At 42.6% G+C, this 16,953-nt stretch overlaps 1 protein-coding gene across 1 annotated transcript in view; it reads right to left on the minus strand.

Moving 5' to 3' along the window:
* ADARB2 (adenosine deaminase RNA specific B2 (inactive)) overlaps positions 1 to 16,344 on the minus strand; it is a 119,398-nt gene extending 103,054 nt beyond the window's left edge. Inside the window, 4 exon segments of the mRNA XM_086614785.1 lie at positions 6,156 to 6,329; positions 6,331 to 6,833; positions 6,836 to 7,063; positions 16,323 to 16,344. Coding sequence (XP_086470911.1) covers positions 6,156 to 6,329; positions 6,331 to 6,833; positions 6,836 to 7,063; positions 16,323 to 16,344 — 927 coding nt within the window.
* Positions 16,345 to 16,953: the final 609 nt, after the last annotated feature.

The following is a 16,953-nucleotide window of genomic DNA, read 5'->3' on the forward strand; positions in this document are numbered from 1 at the left end:
GAGTGACATCTGGTGACCCTGACATGATACAAACATGAGAGACCTGAAGACTGTGACCCTGACTCCCTTGCCGGAGCCAGAGCCCAAGCTGAGAGCCCGAGCCAAAAGAGCTGGAGTGAGAGTCCTTTGGTGAAGAAGGTAAAGCTGCAAGCCCCGATGTGATATTTGTGGGAGGGAAGTGTGCTGGAATTGGAATGAATGGACTGGGTCTCTGCTCACTGCAAAGCCTTCTTGAAAAAACCTCTGGAAACAAAAACTGTAAAACAAAAAGGGGGAATTATGGCATCCTATTGTTATTACCTAGCTGGCCTGAATTGAATATAATTATAATTAACTAAGGTTTAGACCCTGCCTACAAAAGGTGGGCCATTTCCTCCTGGCTGTGGAAGATGCAACAGCATCCTTGGAGCTGCAGCCCAGGCTGGTGAGTGACAAGGAGGGAGCAGGGAGTTACAGGATATAGCAACTGAGGAGCAAAACAGAGAGAGGTACAGAAGGTGGAGATGGATATGCTGAATTAGATGCTTGTTTTCTGCAGCAAATAGCTGGAGCATTACTGTAGCCCAGCTGATGCAAAGTCATGTGTCTTTTGCAGTGATGACTGTTTTGCATGTGCAAATGTGTCTACACGTATGTGCCAATGGTATGAGGGCAAGCGACTGGAGCCCTTTCTACCTTGTTAATTTGTTTCCTGTGATTCTGTGTAAGTAGTCCTTCTGCGTCTCCCTTTGATCTTGCATAGATTATATACATTAAAACTCTGGGGCAATAATCATCTTTTATGTTGGACTTATATGAGGGGTGGTCCTGGTTCCTCAACTGTGAGCCTAGAGGTGACTGCAATCTTATTAGCAGCCACAATAATAATAATAATAACAGTATCCAGTGCACTAATGCTGTGCCTCTAAATTGGTTCTTTTGCCATTGTTTTGCTTAAGAAATTGTAATCCTATAAATACCTTGACTGCCCGCTGCTCTCATTATAAAAAGCAACTTTCCTCACCTACAGAGTCAGAAATAGATGGTTGAATATCAAACACTATTTGTATCGCAGAGGCATTTCTCTGGTTCCCACCGTTTCCCTTTCTTGTATCTCACTATCAGGAGCTACCCCCTCCCCCGCTGCTGCTTCTCTTTGAGCAGGAGGAAACAGAGAAGGTCATTAAAAAATGACCTGGTCACTTGACCAGACAAAACTCTTCACATAAACATGCTGGAACATCTTCTCAAAGCTCAATGCCAGCTCTGTGTGCTGTCCCTCTTCACACCAGAGTGCAATCTGTCAGTGTCAACCTCAGTCTCTGCTTAATTGTGACACAGGTGAGAGGGCATGGTTGCAAGAAAGCTGGCAAACAAAGTTAGAGAAATGAAGTGAAGGAGGCAGGAACAATCAATACTGCATGAAAATGAACTAGTGTTGCATCACAGAGAAACAGGTTTCTGGAGGGAAGTGGATGAGAGACGTGGGGTATGGTGGTTGTTCTGCCCATGGCATTGCTCACCAAGGTGACACTGATGTTAGCTGGCGGGAATCCTGCACTTCCCTTGGGGTAAGGAATCAGTGCAATGGGGATATTCAGACTGCCTTGGTCAGCAAATGAAGCTTTTGGTAAATAGGGGATTTAACTGGATTCAGATAGTTAGCCTTATTTCCAAAAGGGGAAAAAAACCTGCTTCTTTTTGATGACACACACAAAACACAATGAGATTTTTGACTAAATAAACTGACAGCCACTGCTCTGGAAGCAAACCAGCAACAGCAGCATTGAGTTATTTCAAAGCGGAGTGAATGCAATTTTTCACACCTTTTTAAATTTAATTCCATTTGAAATCCAAGCACCCCTCTATCACTGATTTGCTATGGCAATATTAATTAATGGTTTAGCTCTACAGCAGTAAGAATGCTGTTTAGACTGAGTGAGATAGATTAGAGGGATGACAAGATCAGAAAAACAATCTGTAAACTGGTCAGACACAGCTGGGGGTCACCTTGATCTCCTGAAATGAGCACACTGCACTTGGAAAGTCTGGGAGCATGTGGATGGATTTCTATCAGCACAGACACATTAGGGATGGTTAGGTCAGCACCCTTTGATGTTGTCTCCTGTTTTGGAACATAAGAACAGTAGCTCCCAGGGTGGGGAGAAACAATTGTCAGACTTTCATAAGAGCTGATAATTGAAGAAATTGCATATTAATTGATGGATAATATGAGTTCAGACCAAGTATGCTAGAAGACAAGGAGCAATGTTTAGTGACTTTGAGAAGGCACACTATGATGCATTGTGATTTCCATTCTCTTGACTCTCTTTATCTCTGTCGTTAGTTCAACAGATCTTCAGGCTCCTATCTTGGCTACTCTGACCAACATGGTATGCCCAGCCTCAGACCATCAATAGTATTTCTATTGCACTTCTAGTGGCACAGCACAGATAAGACATCTCATTTGAGGAAGAACAGTAGCTGGCAGATTGATAGGCAAATCTTGTGACCATTTCAGTTGGTCCTTGGATTATCTCAGCTACCTTCTATTTAACCTATACACGGGCAAGGAGCTTCAGGTCCCCCAGCCATCATTGTACCTGTATGAGAATGACAGAAATGGATCAAAGCACTGCTGAGGGCTGTGAAGAAGCCACAATCTCAATTATTTTTGCTTTAAATTATGAGATTAAAACCTTCTCCTGGTGTAAAGTGTGATGTACCTTTATTTTTTTTGATATAATTTTGCAGTTAGCACAAATTGCATGTGGAAAAATCACAGGGACGAAAATCCGGATGCACAGTGACGTTCTAAGGAAAGCACCAATATAGTAAAGTGCTCACAATTTCACGGAGGGTTTTCAGCATTGCAGGTGAGGGGCATGAGAGGCAGCTGAAGAAGCAAGTTGGACTGCAGCTGCCTCAGAGAATTCATCTATTTCTGGCTTTGCTATTCTTGCATTTCTTTGTTTTGCCTAACTCACAAGAGATCAAGGTGGCAGTATTTTACATCAATGCTCTGCATTTCCAGGCAGTTCAGGAAGCCTCCTGTGTAGGCAGCACCTATCAGGACAGACTGGAGGATAGGGTGCCTCTTTTGACATTTTACATTGAATTCCCTTGGTCAGCAGGAAAAATGTTTGTCAGTCTGAAGGGCATGCCTGAGGGCCAAGCTGAGGGACACCAGGTTCCCTGGGAGCCCTGATGAGCATGGCAGAAATGTCAATGGTCGGGAGATCCAGCTTATAAGGAGGTCTGAACTTTTTTGACACTTCTTTCTACCAGATGAAATCCATCAGTTCAGCACAACCAGACTAGCAGTGTTGCAAGATTTTTTACTTTTCCTGTTTCCAACCAGGGAGGAATTAGGAAAAGCCAAATTCTGGCCTAACACCACCAGTCACAGCAACAGGAACAGGAAAAGGAACATGCAAAGTTGGAATACACTTTGTAAAGGGCAACCACAGAGATAAACATACTCCTAGGTTCTACAAAATATTTAAAATATAGATGAAACTGTTACAGCTGATCTCAGTCACCTGTCCCTACTATCAATGAGTTAGCTATCTGATATCCTGACAAATAAGATGAAGCACATGAAGAGAGTGAATGATTGGATAGGACAATAGTTACTCCTTATTCTGTGAAGAAATTAAAACCCTCTAATATTTCAAATTGTATCCCCAAGCTGTTTGGGTTTCAGAGTGCTCTCCTGCTCTTAAACACTTTTGGTCACAAAACAAGCTGAGCCTACTAAGTAGGAATAGCTTCGAAAACATGGCTTGAAATGTGTCCTTGAAAATGTGATTTGCAGAAGATCAGGGAGACAAGAAGGAGCTGAAACAACTTTTGGAGCAGCTGGCTCTGACCACAGCTCAATGAGAACTATACTTTCCCCGATACGGTTACCATCGCTTCAACTGACCAAACGCCAGACGGGCTGACTGAAGCAAAAGACAGGACACTTGAGGAGATATGGCATAACACAGCTGAGGAACAAGTAAAGATGCTTCTGGATTTAGTGCAAAAGCTGAAATCAGTGGAAATACGTCTGTTGGTTTCAGTACAAACTGGGTTATGACTTAAGACAATAACATAAATTCACGTTTTGTGTCATGGCTGCAATGTCTATTGATGAGAGCAGCTAGTAAGGAGGTCCAGCTTTTGTAGCAGAAATCAGCTACAAGGTTTATCCCTCAATTAATGTGCTGAATGCTGGCATTAAAAGTGCGTGAGTAATCTTTTAGTTGGACAATACATAACCACTCAAAAAATACTGACCAAGTTCATTGACATGTTTTCACTGACATTTATACTTCCAGAACAGCAAGAAGAAGAAGATAAGGAGGGCAGAAGTCTACAGAAAGGAGAAAAGGCCATAAAAAAAGGAATATACACTGAAGAACGTGTTGCCTAGTGAACAACTGAGGATCCAGGTAAGATGTGATTTTTCAGGTAGAAGATGGTTGTGAAGCCAAGCAACCAGGGAATATTTCAGAGAGCTCAGGAACTGAGGCAATGGTACTTGCAGTGCAGTGTCAGAACATGACAAACCATCGGTTGATGAATGCGTGGTATTTACCTGCACACCCACTCAGCAAAGTTCATGGGAGGCAACAAAGCTGCCAGTAGGACGGGACTAGAGATTCCTCTTTATATCCAAGTGCTAGGTTTCAATGGGGAAGGATAGGCATGTTCATCAAAACAAGCTACTTTTTACCAGAATTAATTTGGGCACGGAACGGTATAGATTTCTCATTTAAAACTATCCGTACTTCGGAGGAGTAGTGGGAGGATGGAACTGCTGGATTGGCCAAGGCTTCCAAAAAGCCTGCAAAGCACTCTGTGAAGATCACTGCTATTATTAAAATATGTTATTATCCCACAGGTTCATGGAGTTTACAAACCAGATTTAAAAGGAAGAGGTGAAGGATTATGATGTATTTTAGAATTTCTTACATTTCTCATGTTTTCTTTTCAGAAACACAGGAAGGAAACTTCTGGGTCACCAAACATAATTCCTGGGTCCTGCAGGCAATCATGTCATCTAAAGGATTAATCTCCTATCATACTCCTTGAATGTCTAATGAACATCTTTACTAATGTTAATGAGAATTGCTACTAATAATTTGCATTTACACACTACTTAAGGATCTTGAAGTGTTCTTTCATATAATATGCTCATTTTTATTACAGGCATATTGGATTTAAATGACTTGCCTAGGGTCTCACAGCAAGCAAGCAGCAGAATGACTCTTAGTGCACCCAGTGCTTTGCATTAAATCCTGGACATTAACAGCCCCCTTCATAAAGGGAGCTTTGTAGTGTTAGATCACCTCCTGGTGCTGGTGGATCAAACCTTTTATGATAGCGCAAACAAATCAAGAAATTACTTGAATCCATGTAATGCTTTCCAATGTCTGTAAATCCTGGTTTCTTTTGAACTTGGAAACAAGTTTCAGTAATGCTAAGATAGCCTTTGACATATGACCAACTATGAAATTTTGATGTGCTAAGTATGTCCCTCAGATCTGTATTTTCTGTATGAATACAGCAGTAATCTCTACATTGTTCCAGGAAAACCTTAGAGCTTTCATTATCCTTTGTGTTGTTTTTGGAGGTGTATTTGAAAAGAAAAAAAGTCCAAAAAGTAAGCCTATAATAAACAAAAATCCCTAACTTTCTAGGGACAGATTGTCTGGAGAGTTTGCTCTGAGACAAGTGCATTCCTTGTCATTGCTGTCTCCTCTGAATGGCACTGTCCTCATCAAAAATTAACTTTAAAAGGAAGATATGGTCATGCCTTTGTTTATGGGCTCTTTTCAGTCAAGAAAGATGCAGCACCACAGAATGACCTTATTTTTCTGCCTGCTTCAATGTTATTGTCTCTAGCAAATCGAAATGTTGGTATTTCTCCCTACATTTTGCTCTCTCATCTATGCCTCCTATGGAAAGGGCTGCGAATTGTACCCAGTGATTTCAGGATACGATTTTTAAGCTTTTGCCTGTGTCATCTGGCGCTTTCTACAAGAAAAGAGCTATTTTGTCGTATGGTGCTCGCTATAGCATCAGAGGAACCATCTGGTAGAACAACAACAGCTACAACAATACTGATCCCATTCATTGAAAGAGTTCCTCCAATGTGGTGGTAGTGGCCACCCAGGAGCTCTCACCTGTGGCAAATGGTGACATTTACTCCTGCTGGGAATGTGGCTGGGCAGCCGAATGTTAAAGAGTGCCTGCAGAGCTGCCTGCGCTGCTTGACCCTTGGCCAGCTTCTTGCTACGTCCTGAGCCTTCAAACGTTCTCCCGTCCACTCGCACCGCCATCACAAAACTCTTGATGTGCTGCTTCTCCACTGTCTCTGACAGGCAGACCATACCGCAGGCCTGACCGCAGCTCATTTAGCAGCACCACCGGGTTCTTCTCGCTCTCCGCTTTGGAGGCCGTCCTGTGCTTGTTTTGCTTACTGTGGCCCAATTAAGTCCAGCCTGTGGCAGAGTAAGCGCCCGTGTCGATAAGCAGTGGAAAGCAAATCATTATTAACGGGGTTATAGACGGAAAGTCCTTGCTGTGCGTAGATGGTTCGAACTCCTTGAACAGAGTGTCTGGAAAGTCTGCCTGATCAGAAGTAAAGTCCGTGGATGGGTTGATGCAGTTCCCCATGGCAAAGTGAGCTTGGCAGGCGTTGGGGAACTGAACGAAGGACTTCAGAGCTAGCTCTGCAGCGCGCATTTTGGCTTTCTTTTTTGTGGGCCCTGTGCCTTCAAACGTAAGTCCATTTACTTCCACAGCAACAGCAAAGACTGGAGCATGCACCGGACCTGTCTGGGAAACCATTTTATATTGTAACCTGGTTTAAGTTCATGTAGCTGAACCAGAGCGTTCTTTGGTGTCACTGACCATGAGACTTTCTTCCAGATGAGTTGGAGTTTGCAGAAATGACCATTATTGCCTTCCTCTAAGGGTCTTTTTCTCTTACTGCTGGGTGTGCCCCCTCTTGCCCTCTCATTAGAGGATATCGGATGATCCTCCAGGTTGCCAATGTTTCGATTTTCCTTTACTTCTGCACTGCTGGTACCTGTCAGTAAAGAAAGAAGAAAAAAACCCCACATTACAGTTGTCATCATACTAGCTCACATTATGCCTAGGGCTGGCAGAATAGCCAAAAAAGAAAAAGAGTTAATTATATTTATACTTGCTTTGGCCATTTTGGGGATTTTCCTCAAATATCTGTATAATGGTTCATTTATTATTTATAGCACAGATTTGCTGCATGTCCTGAATGTTTACTTGTCCCTAAAGTTCTAGTTGTATCAGGCACTAGACACCTGTTTTAAAAAAAGATTGCATCATTTAAAGATGAAGAATAACTAATGTCATGTGACTTAAATGAACTACTGCATTCACACCGGGTAATTGCTAGTAAAAGTAAATAGTTTGCAAAGTTCTCTTAGGCTGATATTTGTTCTATAATCCATGTGGGTGGATACTTATGAACAAATTTTTAGAAATTAGAAATGCTTCACAAATGATTCACAAACAGAAAAATAGGCAAATGCATTGAATAATTTATTTGCAATGAATACATTGTCCGCCTCTACTCACACCATAGGCTCTTGTGTTGCTAAAATCACGAATCCAGCCTAAGAAATGATCTGACAGAACTTCCTAGCATTTGAAACAATACTTTGGTCTAGACTCAGCTTCCAGAATAATAAGTGGGAGTCCTTTGGATCGAGTGCACCCTCAGCAAGTTTGCAGATGACACCAAGTTGTGTGATGTTGTGGACATGCTGGAGGGAAGGGATGCCATACAGAGGGACCTTGACAGGCTGGAGAGGTGGGTCTGTGAGAACCTCATGAAGTTCAACAAGACCAAGTGCAAGGTCCTGCACGTGGGTCGGGGCAATCCCATGCACAAGTACAGGCTGGGCAGAGAATGGATTGAGAGCAGCCCTGAGGAAAAGGACTTGGGAGTGCTGGTGGATGACAAGCTCGACATGAGCCGGCAATGTGCGCTGGCAGCCCAGAAAGCCAACCGTATCCTGGGCTGCATCAAAAGGAGCGTGGCCAGCAGGTCGAGGGAGGTGATTCTGTCCCTCTACTCTGCTCTTGTGAGACCCCACCTGGAATACTGCATTCAGCTCTGGAGTCCCCAACACAAGAAGGACATGGAGCTACTGGAACGAGTCCAGAGAAGGGCCACAAAGATGATCCGAGGGCTGGAGCACCTCTGCTGTGAAGACAGGCTGAGAGAGTTGGGGCTGTTCAGCCTGGAGAAGAGAAGGCTCCGGGGTGATCTTATAGTGGCTTTCCAGCACCTAAAGGGGGCCTACAGGAAAGCTGGAGAGGCACTTTTTACAAGGGCGTGTAGTGATAGGACAAGGGGCAATGGATTTAAATTGAAAGAGGGGAGATTTAGATTAGAGATAAGGAAGAAATTTTTCACTCAGAGGGTGGTGAGGCACTGGAACAAGTTGCCCAGAGAAGTTGTGGATGCCCCATCCCTGGAAGTTTTCAGGGCCAGGTTGGTTGAGGCTTTGGGCAACCTGGTGTAGTGGAGGGTTTCCCTGCCCATGGCAGGGGGGTTGGAACTAGATGATCTTTGTGGTCCCTTCCAACCCTAACCATTCTATGATTTCTATGATTCTGTCAAATTCAATTGCAGATACTCTTAACTCCTGCATCAGCAACAACTAATATAGCAAAAATTCTAGATAAATCTCAACAAGACTAGGAAAAGCCAGACGGAAGTAATTACTGATGTAAAAAATGATCTATGTCAAAGAAAAGCAATGGGAGTGACTGCCAGGAGCACCAGGAAGGGAATGAAATGACAGTGGGGAGCTATGGAGGGAGCACTACGTTGTTAAGCCAACGAACCACGCGTTGCTCTGAACTACGCTTGTGCAACGCCCATGCTGCGAGGCAGAGCTCTTTGCTACAGCGAATGCATGACTGAGAACAGAGATTCATCTCACTGAGGTTCCGAATGAGATAGAAAATGTGCTGCTGTCAAGTAAGCATCCTATAAGATTTCTGTCACTTCTGATGAGTCTGTTTAAATGTATTGCATCTCTGATACATCCTCCAGTCCTGTGCGTCGCTTGGGGCAGAGACAAGTTGAGGAAGCAAACACGAGCGTAACCAACCCGTGAAGCAACCTGTCCCTGGAGCGATGCACCTGATCCTTTCTGAGCTGCCTGCTGTATTCCAGCCAGCACTGAGCGTGGAGTGTTCCCCATGGTTTGTTATTGTCAGACATGAGCATGCCACCTGCGCAGGCTGTGTGAGTCCCAAGCACAGAGAAGGTCTCTGTGGTCCTTAGAGGACAGAGAATCGTCCTCTCTGTGGTGCCATGGCCACGTTTGGTTTCCTCTCTATCTACCCTGATGTACAAGCTGGCTGCAAGGATGTAAGGGATGAGCTGCTGGCTCTGCCTCGAGGAGTTTCTGCTGGAGCGGTGTGTCTCTGCTGCAGACCAGTATTAAAATGGGCTGACAGATGCACAGGAGCCTGCAGAGAATTCTGTGGAACCAATTGTCGTGATTAAAAACCTCCTTTATATCCTGATGAGTTGCACTTCTATTAAATATCAGAACACTTTTTCCCATCAGAGCAGTAAGCCTGCATTCATGCAAGTTGTTCCACAGAAAGCAGCTCACTGCTTGGACATGAATGAATATCATGGCTTGACTGCATTTGCAGGGGTCTATTTGCAGAACTGAGTCTTTTGGCTCCCTTTCCCGAAAGCCCTTCAGCACATGCTGAGCTTCCAGCCTGTGCCTGTGTCTCACCAAAGTTCTTCGCAGAGCTATCTGCTGCAGTGCTCTGCTGAGGTAGAACATGAACTGACAAATTAAGGTCTTAGTGACTAGTTAATTTTTACTTTCTGAAGCAAAGGGGAGAGAATGAAGACAGGTAAGGAAGGAAAGAAAAAGAAATACATAATAGAAAAAAAAGAAAGTTTCATCATATGGCATTCAGCCACATAAAATGTGACGTCTTTAAACCAGTCTCTCTGGAAATAAGACATTTAAAAGGTCAGCTTAACTAAGACACAAGGATAATGTGGTATTTTCTCATTGAGTTCACAACTCTATTTATGGAAGCTCTGATCAGAGGGGGAAGGAGACGCCAACTTTAACTTTGCTCTATTTACCCTGGCAGTGGCTTTGGCCAGCCATTTTTCACCGTGACTGTTTCTTGTGTTTCCATTCCACTCAGAATACGCCTCTTCGGTGTGTGCATTTTTTTAAATAAAAGTGAAATACTTTTACTCAGACATACTTTTTAGCAGGAAGTGGGTTTGGTTCTGTCTTTCACACTCCTCTCTCATCTTACCTAATAGGTTTTTACAGAGCCAATTATGGTACATAATGATACTGTAGTCAGGAAGCATGAAAAGAAAGATAGATCTTGCTTTACACTGTACTCAGGTTTGAAAAGAATTTGTATTGATTATGCACCACTGAATAGGAAAATCAAGGGGTTATTTGTATTTATAATTCATATTGTCCTTTTCCAGCTGTTTTTTTTTTTCATAATCAGAGAACCACAGGTTTGTGAACAAGAATGTGTGACCTTAGCATCTTACCTAATCACCGTCACTAACGCAGTGGTCAACGAAAAAGATGGCGACATAAAATAAACATTACTTGTTTGTCTATGAAGTTTTCTAGTCCAGGTTTTGGCTCACAGGGAGTTTTCACTGACATAGTGAAAAAAATGCAGAGATGCAAGTGTAAAACTTACAGAGATCAGGCGCAAAGGACACAAGTTCGAGTGTGCGTGACAGTGACGTGTCTGCATTTTTGGTATGTTTTGGCCTAGCCCCAATGAAGAATATCCATGCAAGTATCCTTAAGTCAACCAGATTTCTAGAGGACCTTGTCCTGCAACACCAAGAAATCGCTCAGCTCTTCACAGGCCTCAGCGAGGTCGAAACCCATCACCGCCTGTAAACCAGAAGCAGCCTAAATTCAGAGAGTGCCTCAGGAAGCCTTGTGTGATACCTGGCAGTCGCCGGGCAATGTGAAATTACTTTATACTTTCAGGTATCTTTGAAATAGGAGGTCTTTGAAATGTGTCTTTTATGAGACCTCTGTGTAGCAGACATGAGATTACCTCTCTAATGGTGGCACATGTACTTCTATTGTGAGAATCAGACAAAGCAGGCAAATGACACCAAACTGCGTAAGATAAATACTGTAAGCAGCTGTAATAGAACAATCACAAGCAATTTTAGAAATGAAGAGCGCTAAAAGGAAAGGGGTAAGTCGGAGGATGCACACAGGGAAAATGCAAAACCGTGGATCATTTTCAGTCCTGTTATCTCTCATAATGTTTTTGCTTTTGAGTTCCCAAAACACATTCTCTACATTTGGGGGAAAAAAAAAGATAATAAAATATGGTTTTCCTATGATGAAAGGTTGGAGAATAATAAAATTATAAGGAGACAGAGTTAAAAAAAAAAAGGAGAAAGAAAAATATTACCATTTTTTGGCAATAGTTTCTAATTTATTGTGTAAGATTTCTAAAAAAAATCCTCACCTCTGCACTGGGATATCTCCTCAGGTAACTTTATTCATTGATTTTTGCAGTTTCACAAGCAAGAGGAGACATTATAATCGTGTATTTGCTTCAGTAATTGAATGAGAGAGAAGAAAGCAGTTAGTGAAATATATTTATTTATGCACTATTCCTCAATCTTCTGTCTGCTCTTTCATGTTTTTCTCCTTTTGGTCATTATGCACAGTAGAGTTAACCTAGAGAGTCTGCATCATCAAGAGCTTTTCAGAACTATAATGCATCACTAATAATGACACTGCCTATGTCTCTGGGTCATAAGGGCTCTGCAGAACTAGCCATCCGATACTCCACGCTACATTTGAAGCGATAATATTGTTCCTGTTGAAGGTTATTCTGCTGCCAAGTCAACTTCCAGGGAGGATGGGAAAAGAGAGATGGTAGATGGCATCTTCATTTTGGCTGGCATCTTTAACATTGAATTACAAGGGGCAGTACATTATTTGAAACCTTTGACACTGGAAGAAAGAATTTGCAATCTGTGTAGTATAGCAAACTTCTGATTCAACTGATATCTCTGACAGAGGAAGGATACTGTCTTTAGAAGTATTTGGTAAACACTATATTGCTACCAATGCATTTTTAACAATACAGGTAGGACTTAATTTTTATTTTTCTGCGTTTTAACATCTAACCCCTGTTTGACCTGCTTATGTAGAGTACATTTTTGCTATCCATCTACATCATATTGACTGCAGAGGTTAGAAGGATTGACCTTCATAATTCCTGGCATACTTGAAAGTGAAAAATTTTAAATCAGAAGCAATAGGTATGAACCCAGGAGCCAGAGCCATGGTGCCTTTGTCCAAGGTCAGCTACTACATCAAATGCAATGTAGGGCAGTCTCCTCTTGCAAGCAAGATGGCATTTTCATACACTTATTGAATCCACAACAGAGGATTGGGAACTCTTTTGCTGGGATTTTTTACGTATTTTTATGTTTGTATTCTTGACTTTAGAATAATAAACTCGTAGCTAACAACACAAATCACTTCTTCCTCTCTTACATGAAAACAGACAGACATTTCTTTTTAAACCCTCACCAAAGAAGTCTACTTAAGCGAAACCTGCCATGATCTCTCTGTTGCTACTGAGCCCTCCTCATCAGCTCACACCGTTCCACTTTGCCCATCTTGTTATCTGAAATAACTGAGATCCATGCACATCTAGTACAGCTCTTACCAAGGGAAATTATTCAAATGACCTAATGACCTTACTTAGATGATACTCAGACTCTGATGCTCTCTGTTCAAGTAAGCAAACAAGTGCATGCAGCAAAAAATGTGGGCAGCCTTTGGCAGAAACAGATCTAAGTCCATGCCTCCCAGAATCAGGACCAGATTATAGCTTAGCCTTAGGCATGGGAGAAATCCAACTGATGGCAACAGAGACAATTTTCAAAACAAAATCAGGGGATTTGATTCTGTGTGGGATTGCTTGGGGCTCTGACTGCTGCCAGGGGATGTTCGCTGTGCTCTTAGAGGCAGGATCCCTGCTGCATCTCACACTGTGCAATCAAAAGCTCTGGTGCCTCATGCTGCCTGAGGAGGAATTTTACCAACATGCTCATAATTGAACATGCTTCAATACACTGAATCTGGGGCTGAGATTCATCCTACAAGACTGTTGCAGTGGCCGAAATCCATATGTTGGGGACCATCACCACCAGGTCCCTCTGCAGGCACTGGGCAGAGGTATACACCTGCAGAAGGGTGTTGCACCGAGTCTGCGCATACGACAGCATTGCACAGTACGATCCTCAGGAATCACATGCTCCTGCTAGAGGTGCACCGTAGATTTGCAAGTATGTGTGTCTGGTAATAATCTGCCTTGATGCCGTGGCGTAGTGTGGATGGAATGATTAAATATCAGGGACAGGCAGAGGTCTGTAACATCATGGAAGGCAGGCAGGCAGGTAGCAAACAGGGAATGATCATTCACTGTTTCATGCAATCCAAGCACTATAGACAGCAGACTTGAAGCAATAAAAGGGTGCACTTTTTGACAACACACTAAATCACTGAACTCCCTGTTCCTAGATGTTGAGATCAGAAGTATCAGTAGGCTCTGAAGAGGACTAGACAGGTCTGTTGATGTCTAAGAAATACGATGACTCAAGTGCAAACTGTAGCTGAGTAAATTTCTTGCTACGTGCTAGAAAGATATATCAAGGGGAAGATCACCATTTAAATGTCCTTCTTCTCAATGCGTCACTAACAGCAGATGTTGAAGACAGTGTACAGAGCTAAACTTCCTATTTCTAATCCCGTGTGACATTTCTTACATTCTTAGCTAACTTTGACTTCTGGAAATGAACAGAGTGGTCCTTTTCTCACACGTTCAAGATAAAGTCTTCATCAGAGACTGATGACCAGTTTACCCAAAAGGCCACTCCAAAGGAGCCTAGTGCCTATGATAGATTTTTCTAGTATCAGCTCATGGATCATAAACCACAATAATAGTGTCTATATGCTAATAATCACCAGTTGAAAATGCATGCGTAGTTTACCTGGCATGGATCGCAACCATCCTCTGCTACCAGTGGTGAGCAACTGTTTTCATTTCCAGCACTTGTCTGTCTTGGGTGTTATTTCTCTCTCTGTTATTTTCATTATTATTATTATTATTATTATTAAACTGGTTTTATTCCAATCAATGCGTTTTCTCACTTTTACCCTTCTGATTCTCTTCTTCATCCCGTTGTGGGGGAAATGATCAAGCAACTATGTGGGGCTTAGTTGCCAGCTGGGGTTAAACCACAGACCCTTTGTAAAGAAGGCCTAAAAGAATGCAAAAAAGGATTTGAAGTCGTTTCAGCTAGTGGAGCTCTGAGTATGGATGTAGCACATGGTCTGGGAAAGTTTACTCTCACAGGATGCTCAGTGAGCAGAAAACTACAGGGATAAGCAAACCACTGCTCTGCCTTGCTAGCATTGTCCTAGGCGGCTGTTAAATTGTTAACACAGAAAGTTCTTCTGCTTGTTCAGAACAAATCACTGAAGCTCTTTAAAATGCCAAATTACTACACAGGTACAGGTGTGCTACAGAAATTAGTGGGATTTATACCACCATACTAGAAGTGAACACTGAAATATGGCTGATTTTAAATTAATTAATCTTTTTAAAGATTCTAATAGTAACACCTAAAAATGTGTTGTAGGCACCAAATAAAAAATTGCTATCTTTATCACTGGAGTGTATGTTTGACCCAAGAGAGGACTAGGCAGGATGTCCCCTAAACCAGTGAATTTTGCTATTTCTCTTTCAGAAAACACAGCTTACCCTGTCCATGTGAGCTATTTTAAAGCCAGCACAGGCAAGAAGCAGTCTTGGCATTACAGCAGCTGTAAGAAAATGGTGTTACAGTGTTTGGCTTGTACAAACTTCCTACATTACCTAAAAATAACTAAGTAGCACATTTGGGAAACATTACACAGGAGGAGCCTGCACAAGCTCATCATGTGCATAATGTTTCCTGTGTGTACTTCTCATATCTCTTCCTGAAAATGTAGCCTCCCTGGGACCAATTTTGAAGGATTTTCAGGATTTTTTTTTTTTGCCTTTGCTAAGATATGTAAAAACCTGCCGGTCCCTGTGCAGCAGAACAGTGTGATGTCCATGGGATACTCAGCAGCAGAAAACAGGGCTGCGCTCCTTCACTCCTTCAACAGCTATTGCCTTTGGTGCCACACCATGATCAAACCAAGGCAGATTAGCAACAACAGGGGGAAAAAAAACCACTCCTCCCACCCACTGACTCTAATAGGGCAAAATGTCAGTGTGTGTCTGGCTGGAAAAGAAACCCATCTGGTAGGTGATACTGAAACTCAGAGAGTTGCTCATTTGGTTCAGAGAGCTTCCCTCCCTTTTTTTAATGACTTGAGATGCGTTACAATAAGTGGGGCTGGATAACACACAATAATTGCTTCTAGGTGATAAATGGGAGGGTTTACTGAGGGTTATTCAGTCCTAACTGCACGCTCTCAGACTTCTTGGTGTTTTGAAGACCTCATAACTCCTTCAAAGCCAGCAGCACTTTCCTCCAGCTCTACAGTCATGGATTCAGAGAGTGTCAGTGACTTTGTTCGGGTGTAAGGGCCCAAGAGAATCCGGTGACTATTTTTTGGGTTACATCTAGTTTATTTAAGCCTGCTTAATCATCTCTTCTCAATTGGATTTGGTTTCTTTCTTTTTTTTCTTTGTTTTTGTTCTCCAGATCATATCACAGAAGTAAAAAAGAAAAATTTTTTTTCAAGCAGAGGGCCTGTTCCTGCAATCTTTACTTTTGCAAAAGTCCTTTTGTAATCGAGGAAATATAAACAGGGGTAAGACATAGCACCAGAATGTCCTCGTTTTAGGGACTGTGAGAAAAGCAAACGACTAAACTAAGGTAACTTAAACTGGAAAGGAAGAGTTGCTCCACAGTCTTGTAAGCCTGAGTGTAAATATCTCCTGTTTATAAGAAGTTTTTCCTTTGCATTTGTGACACACCACTTACAGCCCTGCCATGCCAGGGTCTGCACAAGGAAAAGTGGGAAGGTGAGCTGAGATTAACCCTCGCTTTGCTTGAGACTGGACAACATGTTTGCACTTAGCATCAGGGAATTTTGCATTTTACATGAGGACTAGGCTTTTTGCAAATCCACTATTTGCAAATCCGCCTCCTTTTCACAATTACCCCAATAGTGTAGAGCTTTTACCTTTAAACTTTATTATTCATCTGCCTATAAAGGAAAGAGACTGCTTACTTAAATTGTCTTCATCCTCCATGGTGGTTGTGCCAGGACTCACGTACTTGAAGGGCGCTATGAAGGTTGACAGTATGCTTACTTTTTCTGGAAGAAAAGAGAAAAAAAGAGACATAAAATCAGTATTTTGTCAGTGCATTTTGATCTACTCCACACTTTTGCACAGGCGAAAACATCTCAGCAAGTTCATTTCCTTTTTGTTTTTCCTGAATCTACAGCCCCCCTCAAAATTCACTGAACTGCAATGAGCTTATGACACTTGGCATGTGCAAATACCAAACACACGTCCCTCCTGGCTTCTGCTCCTGTGTAGTGCTCCTTGGCCATGCTTCCCAGCAATGGTGCTCGAGCACTGCAGAGCTGGGAAAGCAGGAGGCTTGAGCTGGTCCATCTGGGAACGGTGGAGGCAGTCAGCCCTGGGAGGAAGGACATGAGGCTGCTCTAATGGATCAGAGCATCAGCTCACCTCCTCGTTTCCTCTCCCTGACAGAGGCTGAACCAGAAGTCTCAGAGAAAGTTCAAGGGCTGATGGCACAAGACACTACAATGGCTTCTAATTCTAGAAATTGTTGATTTGATTTTTGGAAGACCTTGATGGTGTGCACAGGAAGCTACTACCTAAACAATAAGA

This window comes from Tauraco erythrolophus, chromosome 7 (genome assembly GCF_009769465.1).
Source record: "Tauraco erythrolophus isolate bTauEry1 chromosome 7, bTauEry1.pri, whole genome shotgun sequence".
NCBI classification, from domain to species: Eukaryota; Metazoa; Chordata; class Aves; order Musophagiformes; family Musophagidae; genus Tauraco; species Tauraco erythrolophus.